The sequence below is a fragment of the Saitoella complicata genome (assembly GCF_001661265.1).
Source record: "Saitoella complicata NRRL Y-17804 unplaced genomic scaffold SAICOscaffold_24, whole genome shotgun sequence".
Lineage (NCBI taxonomy): Eukaryota > Fungi > Ascomycota > Saitoellomycetes > Saitoellales > Saitoellaceae > Saitoella > Saitoella complicata.
This window is the reverse complement of record NW_017567015.1, coordinates 209,207-217,513: the sequence shown is the minus strand read 5'-3', so window position 1 is coordinate 217,513 and position 8,307 is coordinate 209,207. Positions and strand designations below refer to the sequence as shown.

Below are 8,307 nucleotides of genomic sequence, written 5' to 3'. Positions count from 1 at the left end.
GGGGGGGGGTGTACGTACGGGGAGTGAGACAGGGGTTGCACTTTGGGGGCAGAAACGTCAGGGTACAGTTGCGCGATAAGACCCCCACGCTCAACTCACCACCAGAAGAAACTGGAGATGACAAAGGCATTCACCGTTGCTATTAGGCAAGAGATCTGTTCTGTTGGATACCAATCATCGCTGACGAAGAGCTCCTACAGCGGCCCCTCCTGCTCCGGTAAATCCGTACGTCTCCATCCCACGCTCAGCTCTCCCATTTCTACCCACTGATCAACTCATCCATAGACCTGCGTCCGTTTCATCCGACGAATATTTCCAAACACCACCATCGTCTACGAAGACGACTTCTACCTCCCCGATTCCGAACTCCCCATCGATTCAGAAACGGGGTATCAAAACTGGGATACAGCCGAAGCTATCAATTTCGATAAGTTGGTTGATGTGTTACGGTATACGAAACGTGAGGGAAGGCTACCGGAGGGGTATACGAGTCGGGAGGATACGTGGGAGACTGGGGGTTCGAAAAGCGTGTCCACAGAGGTCTTGGACGAATTACAGCAAATGGTCCAGCAACGACTGAAAGAGAAGGGGGTAGAAGATTCACGGTTGGTGTTTGTGGACGGCTTCATGCTCTACAACGAACAACCGGTTTTGCGCGAACTATCCCTAAAGCTCCTCCTCCGCGCCCCGAAAGACATCCTCGCCCAACGCCGTATCGATCGGGGTCCATACATCACCGCGGAAGGGGAGTGGTCTGATCCACCCGGGTACTTTGAGTTGGTGTGGAAGTCTTATGTGGAGTATCATAAGAATTTGTTTGAGGGAGGGGATGTGGATGGGGAGTTGAGGGGGGAGATGAAGGAGGGGGGAATGGAGGTTAGTGGGTTGGATGGGGGGAATGAGGAGAGGTTGAGGTGGGTTGTGAAGAGAATACTTGACAGGATGTGTCAGTGACGTTTTTAGAATTATTGGATATAGATCCGAATAATTACCAGCGGGGAGGCCTCGAGGAGACGCGGCTGTGGCTGGTGGGTGGGAGACTTCGCCACACCCCTACGGTCCGTGATGCTAACGTCGAACCAAAGAAGCGCAACTCCTCTCACCTTCAACAGCAACCCTATAATTATAACACAAGATCAATCCCTGGGACACACGGCAAAGCTACTCCGCGGACCAGTAACAGCCTTCCTTTGTCCTTCCACGTTACTCTCGCCTACGAAACTCCATCCAAACAGCCCGAAACAGAGTCCAAATGCCGCTGAGAATCGGTTCGGTCAGTATTACCGCGCATACGTATATTTCGTTCTCACGGTCGCTAACCTCACATCACCGCGCAGGACGACGACGACGACGAGTCACCTACCAGTCAACGCACAACGAGATCGAGTGGGCGGTTTGAAACGTTGAAGCGGAAACGTGATGATGTTTCGCCTGATGATAATGGCCAACGGGAGGCCGCGGGACATGCCCTTCGACGACGGGTGTCCCAGCCACGATATGTTGAGGACGATGACGATTTCTCGGAGCAAGTCATAGACACGGAAACGGAGCCGGAGGTTCAGCCGCGAAAGGCACCACTGGTGTTACAGGTACCACGCCTGAACGAGATATATCCGACACGGACCACCGCTGATGATGACCAATATCAGAGTGCGGAGCAACAACAACAAGAAGAAGGACTAGAAGAAGACGCAGTCGGTGAACCAGAAGACGACGAGGATGATATTGATGATGTTCCATCTCCAGATGGTCCCGAAGATCCCGCCGATGGCGAATACGAAGAAGACTCCGAACCCATCGGCGGTCGCCGTCCCACCCGCGGCGGTAAAGCACCCCGTAAAGCAATTGGCCGTCGCCATTCCGTTTCTCAAGACTACAAATCCCACAACCACCGCTCCCGTCGCGACAGAAACACCTCGCGCGGCCGATCCCAGCAGAATTGGGGCGACGAGGAATCAGATTACAAAGCAAACAGCGGGGACGACGACGACGAAGCCCTGGACTCCGACGAACTCGTCGAAGAACGCGAGAATAATGGTATGAACGACTTTGTCGTACAAGACTCCGAGGACGAACACCGTCGGCGCTCAGCGCGGCGTCGAGCCCTCACCCGAGCTGCGCAAGCTCCTCCACCCCGTGCGACTCGTCGCTCGACCCGGCAACACCACCGCTCCAGCAGCCCTGGCACCGAACCCGACCTCGACGACGACGACGACGAAATCCGGAACGAGGCCCGGGAGTTACGAGGGACCCCGTCCCCTGCTAGAAAACCAACCCTCCGCCAACGTGACACGCGTCCAAACTACCACATCCCTCCCCCCACCGATCCCATTTACGACGCCGACGATCTTCTAGAGTTAGGTCCCGCGCCGAGGATGAGAGGGAGTCCGAAGAGGAGGACGACACAGGGGGTTGTGCAGCAGAGGAGGACGCTATATCCCAAGATTCCGTGGACGGGGGAGAACTTTACGAGGTTGATTGATGAGGTGGGACAAGGCAAGGGTGGGGGTGATGATTCGTCAAGTGATTCGGATGATGAGGCGAAAGGTGGGGGAATGAGGAGGCCGTCCTACGCTGCGTTGGGGCAGATTGCGCCTGGTGCCAAACAGGGCCATAGTGCGGATCATACCGGTGGGCCTGCGAATTTGGGGAAGATTACGAGTGGAAAGAGTAATTTGGCGGACGCGGACCCATTGGGTGTTGATATGAATGTTAATTTCGAGAGTGTGGGTGGAATGGAAGAGGAGATTCGGAGGTTGAATGAGATGGTGATGTTACCACTCATGTACCCCGAAATCTTCCAACGTTTTGGCACGACCCCGCCGCGGGGTGTCTTATTCCATGGACCGCCTGGTACGGGTAAGACGCTTATGGCGAGAGCGTTGGCGTCGAGTTGTTCGACTGCGGAGAGGCCGATTACGTTTTATATGCGGAAGGGTGCGGATTGTTTGTCAAAGTGGGTTGGTGAGGCCGAAAGACAATTGCGATTGTTGTTTGAGGAGGCGAGAGCGAACCAGCCTGCTATCATCTTCTTTGATGAGATTGACGGGTTGGCGCCAGTGCGGTCGAGTAAGCAGGAACAGATTCATGCTTCGATTGTCTCTACCATGTTGGCGTTGATGGATGGTATGGATGGACGTGGACAGGTTATTGTTATTGGTGCCACCAACCGGCCTGATGCTGTTGATCCCGCTCTTCGTCGTCCCGGGCGTTTCGATCGCGAGTTCTATTTCCCTCTGCCGGGGCCGAAGGCGAGGAGGAGTATTATTGATATTCATACGAGGGGGTGGGAACCACCTCTTCCGGATTCGTTCAAGGAGCATATGGCGTATATGACGAAAGGGTATGGTGGTGCTGATTTGCGGGCGTTGTGTACTGAATCTGCGCTCATCGCCGTTCAACGACGCTTTCCGCAGATTTATACTAGTAAGGACAAGTTGCTGCTCGACCCTGCCAAGATCGAAGTCAAACCGAGGGATTTCATGCTGGCCATGAAGAAGATTATCCCGAGTTCTGAGCGTTCGAGTTCGAGTGGAGCAGCGCCTTTACCGGCTCATATCGCCCCGTTGTTGGAGGGTACGTTGCAGGGCATTAACAAAATTTTGGAAGGAGTGTTGCCGGAGATGAATAAGGCGAGTGTGTTGGATGATGCGATGTATGAGCAGGATGATGACGATGACGACGACCCCACCGGTGGGTTCGCCCGAGAAAATATGTTGAGGAGGTTCGAGTCTGCGAGGGTTTTCCGGCCGAGGTTGTTGGTGCATGGTGAGAAGGGGATGGGACAGCAGTATATTGCGGCTGCTATTTTGCATCATTTTGAGGGGTTCCATGTCCAGTCTTTCGATCTGGCGACTTTGCTGAGTGATTCGACACGGAGCCCTGAAGCGGCTGTAGTTCAGCTCTTCATTGAGGTTAAGAGGCATAAGCCGAGTGTGGTTTATATCCCTAATGTGGACGTATGGTATGACACCGTTTCTGAAGCTGTGAGGATGACCTTTGCGGGGTTGTTGAGGGATTTGAAACCCAGTGATCCTGTGCTGTTCTTGGGTATCACGGAGACGCCAGCTGAGCATCTTGATCCTGGACTGAAGTCTTGGTTCCAGAGCACCAAGCAGTCGCAGATCCAGTTGCTTCCTCCGCGTGAGGACGCACGCCGGGCGTACTTCCAGGTGACCATTGACCTCATCAAGAAGTCGCCGAAGGAGCTCCCTGGTGGCAGAGAACGCAGGAAGAGAGTCCTCGAGGTTCTCCCCAAAGCGCCGCCACCGGCGCCAAAGATCATGTCAAAGAAGGAGGTCAAGGAGCTTGAAATCAAGGACAGGCAACTCAAGAATGCCTTGAAGATCAAGTTGAGTGTCTTGATGGAGCAGTTGAAAGGCAGGTATAAGCGATTCAAGAAGCCGACGATCGACGATGATGAGATCACGTATTACGAAAGTGAGGAACAAGTCGAAGCGGCGAAGACTGCTTTCCCTGTCGTGCACTTCCTACAGCTTTCTGACGGAATGATTTTCGAGACGTCCAATAAGAAGAAGTACTTCAACATGGATCTTGACACCATTGAGCAGCGTCTGTGGGCCGGCTACTACCTCACGCCGAACCACTATCTCAATGATATCGAGACTATCCAACTTGATGCTCTAACCGAAGCCCGTGAGGTCGCTGGTTTCCCGATCTCCGCTTCAGTTGCTACGGAATATCGTGAACGCGTGATGAAGGCGCAGGAGATGTACACGAATGCGCAGATGTGGTTCGAGGAGCATCCTATGCCGCAGCACTTCATCGACGAGCTCTTCCGTATGGCAGAACGCGAGATGAAGAGGCGAGAAGAGACTGAAAAACAGCAGAGGAAAGCGGCTGATGACGCTGAGAAGCAGGCTGCGGAAGCTGCTAGGCTTGCTGCCGAAGAGGCGGCGCGTAATGCTCCTGTTCTTGCTATCCATGAGGCCCAGGTCGATGATGCTGTTGTTATGGACGGAACGCTTCCTTCTTTGCAGCTTGCGAAGTATAACTTTGCGGGTCAAGGTGGTGTTGAGGGAGATGTTGTTATCGATGGTGCTGTTCAACCTCCGGTCCAGCCGAGAACTACTTTCGACATGGACGCGTTTGACAGAGCAGTCTTTTCCGCCCAAGGTACTCCGGTGCCGGGGCTCGCCAACGATGCTGAGAGCGAACCAATCTTATCAACAACCACAGATGAACCAGTGATCGTGGAAGCAGGGGATATATCAGTTGAAATGGCTGATGCTAATGCTCCTCTGTCATCTCAGGCTTTTCCTGAAGCAGTTGCATCGCAGAGTGTTGATCATCCTAATAGAGGAGAAGTATCGGTTGCTCCTGAGTCACAGGGGCAGGTTATCGTACAAGGGGAACCGGAACCTCCTCGTGAGCCAACTCCTGAATATATCTACGACCCTAATCTTACAGATGTAGTAAGTGAAGAGTTCCTGGACATTACAGGAGGCATGTCGGTGGAGGAGTTGGAGCAGGTAAATTCGGCCTGTATCGGTGTGATCTGGAGAATGAGAACGCATTGGGACAGAGTGGATGTTGCGAAGCAAGTTACGGATGTCTTGGAGAAGGTGGTCTCTGAGATCCGTGCTGCGAAGGATGAAGGGAATGGGATGACACAAGAGTAAGGATATGGTTTGGCGCTGGAATACATGATTTCGAGTTTAGTTATCTGTTTGTGAAATCTATAATTTACCATTTTGCGAAAGGCCGGTGTCTTCTTTTCCCGCAAGCAGTCCTCCGCTGGGGCAGGTTGTGTGTGTGCCTGAATGCCTGTGTCGCGCAGTAGGAGAACCCCTTGGGACGACAGGCCAACCGTCACCATAAAACCAAACACCCACCCAAAATATAATGGCCGATAACAACTGGGAACAAGAGGACCGCCGCTCCGAGCAGCGTTAGTTTCATCCACAGCATCACCCCGTGCAATATCTGACTCGCCTTCTTCTTCACAGCTTACGACCGCGACCACGACCGCGACCAAGAGATGCGTGAATACGACGCTGGCCGTCGTTCTGCTTCTCCCCGTGGTGGCGACAGGTCTCCCAGGCGCGACAGGTCTATGTCCCCGGGACGCGCTCCCCGTGGCCCTCGGTGAATACAATATTGCCTTCTGCTGTTCAGCAAGAGACTAATATATTCCTTACAGTGAGGACCGTGGCGGCGACGCCGAAGGTGCCCGCAATTCTGGTAGCAACTTGTTCGTTACCGGTATTGCTACCCGTCTGACCGAGCCCGAGCTCATTGCCATCTTCAATAAGTACGGTACTGTTGCGAAGTGCCAGATCATGCTTGACCCTCACACCAAGGAGTCCCGTGGCTTCGGTTTCGTCTGCATGAGCACCCCCGAGGAGGCTAACGAGTGCTGTGACAAGCTCACTGGTGAGGAGCACTTCGGCCGTACTCTCAGCGTTGAGAAGGCCAGGCGTTCCAGGCCTAGAACCCCTACTCCTGGAAAGTACTTCGGTCCCCCCAAGCGTGATGGTATGTATGTCCTTTACGGTCCAAAGAGTATGTGCTAAGTGCTGTATTAGACTTCCGTGCCGGCCCTCCCCGCCGCCGTTTTGATGACCGCGAGTTCTACGACCGCAGGCCCCGTTACGATGACAGGCACTACGATCGCCGCGACCGTTACGATGACCGCCCCCGCTACGACGACCGCTACGACGGCCGTTACGAACGCCGCGACAGGTACGATGACCGTCGTGGTGGTGACCGCGGTGCCGAGCGTGGTGCCGAGCGCGGTGCCGAGCGCGGTGGTGACCGTTACGACGATCGCCGTGGCTATGAGCGTGCTCCTGCCGGTCCTCCCGCCGGTGGCCGCGACTATTACGACCGCGACGGTCGCGACAGCGGTCGTGACATGTACGACGCTGCCCCCCGCCGTTAAGTTACGAGGAACCGATGTGCGATGCTCGGTTATGATTACGGATCAGTTTGGAAATAGTCGGCTTCGGATCGAAAATTTGGCTGCGCGGTATCGGTTTCTTTCTCGTTTTTTCAGTACTCTGTTCGCGTCCTGTTCAGCCTTTGCGACTGTGACACTCTCCCCGCTATAGCAGCCTTCACGAAAAATTCTTTCATCTTCTCAACTACTGTTCGTTTTGTGCGTCTGTACTGTCTATCATCAATCGGTCCTTCGGTGTGTTCTTCGACTTCCCTCCATCAACTCGTATAATGCTCCCTCTCGCAGCCTTCATCTTACATCATCCGCTCGCTTCGAACGCAATACCGCGGTCTCGTAAATCAGTCGGTGCTCCATTCGACCTTCGGCCTCGTCCACGCAGAGAATGCGAAGAAGGTGAGTGCGCTCTCCCCTTTCATACTAACCATATGCGCAAATAGACATCGTCCTGAATTGTAGTTTTAAAACAAAATGCATTCACTTGCAGAACCCCTGGTTCCTTGTCCCTGGTCCCTCGCCCCTGCGTAGAACAGGCACCACCTGCAGTCCCCAGCTGCCCCAGTGCTTCGTCTGTATATCCGCCGAAGCTTCGCCGCAGGATGAATCGTGACGAGAGCGCAGCTGGATCTCGGTGAGGCCATACGCTGTGTCTTGTGGACGCGGGTTCTAACCACGGATTCTCAGTGCATACAAGCGGGGCGCTGGCAACGAGCGCAGGTCGCTAGGTGTGCGATCCCATTCCCCTTGGCGAGATCGACTATCCTGACACCGTATAGGCCAACAAACGCGACCACCTTTTAGCCCTCGCGGAAGCGGGATAGGCCAAGGCGGTGGCTTCCAGCAGCAATCATCCAGAACCTCCACACCAGGAAACGGTTTCGAGCAGCACATCAGCGTGAAGGCCTTCAATGGCGCTGAAGTATCGGGATACTTGAACAGAGGTAGTTGATGTGTTCTTCTGGTAGCGAATAGTTGCTGAATTAATGCGACTACAGGTTATGAAGAGATGGTTGCGAAGGCCAATGGGCCGGCGGCTGAAGGTGTGTGGATGAGGAGTTGATGGTATGGATGGATATGAGCTAACGCGCGTTTGCAAAAGGACGACCAGAAGTCTACAAGAGTCCATCAAAGGGGTGGACTACAAAGGGAAGTTCGGGCGGAGCATGGGGTGGTTCGAGATGTAGGTCCAAGTCTACTGTGCCGGAATGATACAAACAACTAATCGTGTGTATAGCACATCTCACCGCTAAGGGAACGCAGTTCATGAGCGAAGTTAAGAAGTCAGCGGCAGCATTGGAGGAGAGCAAGTGAAGGCATGAATCTGGACCGAACAATGGCGTTGGTTACCGAGTTCATGGCGAGGGTGGGGCAAGCAAAGCACGTTCAAT

At 54.0% G+C, this 8,307-nt stretch overlaps 3 protein-coding genes across 3 annotated transcripts; all 3 read left to right on the top strand.

Moving 5' to 3' along the window:
• The first annotated feature begins 81 nt into the window (after window positions 1–81).
• On the top strand, window positions 82–1,123 carry SAICODRAFT_168386 (P-loop containing nucleoside triphosphate hydrolase protein). Its single transcript, XM_019165702.1, has 5 exons — window positions 82–146; window positions 201–225; window positions 286–914; window positions 979–1,032; window positions 1,089–1,123. The coding sequence occupies exons 1-4, from the start codon at window positions 118–120 to the stop codon at window positions 986–988; spliced, it is 693 nt and encodes a 230-aa protein (XP_019021860.1). The 5' UTR covers window positions 82–117; the 3' UTR covers window positions 989–1,032; window positions 1,089–1,123.
• A 129-nt stretch (window positions 1,124–1,252) lies between these two features.
• On the top strand, window positions 1,253–5,642 carry SAICODRAFT_9708 (AAA-domain-containing protein; the record flags this gene model as incomplete). Its single annotated transcript, XM_019172084.1, has 2 exons — window positions 1,253–1,273; window positions 1,338–5,642. The coding sequence occupies 2 exons, from the start codon at window positions 1,253–1,255 to the stop codon at window positions 5,640–5,642; spliced, it is 4,326 nt and encodes a 1,441-aa protein (XP_019021859.1).
• A 192-nt stretch (window positions 5,643–5,834) lies between these two features.
• SAICODRAFT_84574 (RNA-binding domain-containing protein) lies at window positions 5,835–7,057 on the top strand. The gene is made up of 4 exons (XM_019171370.1): window positions 5,835–5,911; window positions 5,970–6,108; window positions 6,164–6,498; window positions 6,549–7,057. The coding sequence occupies exons 1-4, from the start codon at window positions 5,866–5,868 to the stop codon at window positions 6,902–6,904; spliced, it is 876 nt and encodes a 291-aa protein (XP_019021858.1). The 5' UTR covers window positions 5,835–5,865; the 3' UTR covers window positions 6,905–7,057.
• The last annotated feature ends 1,250 nt before the right edge of the window (window positions 7,058–8,307 follow it).

What these genes read in the sequence shown, in the direction of transcription:
- SAICODRAFT_168386 (XM_019165702.1), top strand. Translation starts at nt 118, where the DNA reads ATGACAAAGGCATTCACCGTTGCTATTAG. An exon ending in GCATTCACCGTTGCTATTAG is followed by an intron (nt 147 to 200) that starts GCAAGAGATCTG and finishes GAGCTCCTACAG; the next exon opens with CGGCCCCTCCTGCTCCGGTA. An exon ending in CCTCCTGCTCCGGTAAATCC is followed by an intron (nt 226 to 285) that starts GTACGTCTCCAT and finishes ACTCATCCATAG; the next exon opens with ACCTGCGTCCGTTTCATCCG.
- SAICODRAFT_84574 (XM_019171370.1), top strand. Translation starts at nt 5,866, where the DNA reads ATGGCCGATAACAACTGGGAACAAGAGGACCGCCGCTCCGAGCAGC. An exon ending in GGACCGCCGCTCCGAGCAGC is followed by an intron (nt 5,912 to 5,969) that starts GTTAGTTTCATC and finishes TCTTCTTCACAG; the next exon opens with CTTACGACCGCGACCACGAC. An exon ending in CGCGCTCCCCGTGGCCCTCG is followed by an intron (nt 6,109 to 6,163) that starts GTGAATACAATA and finishes TATTCCTTACAG; the next exon opens with TGAGGACCGTGGCGGCGACG.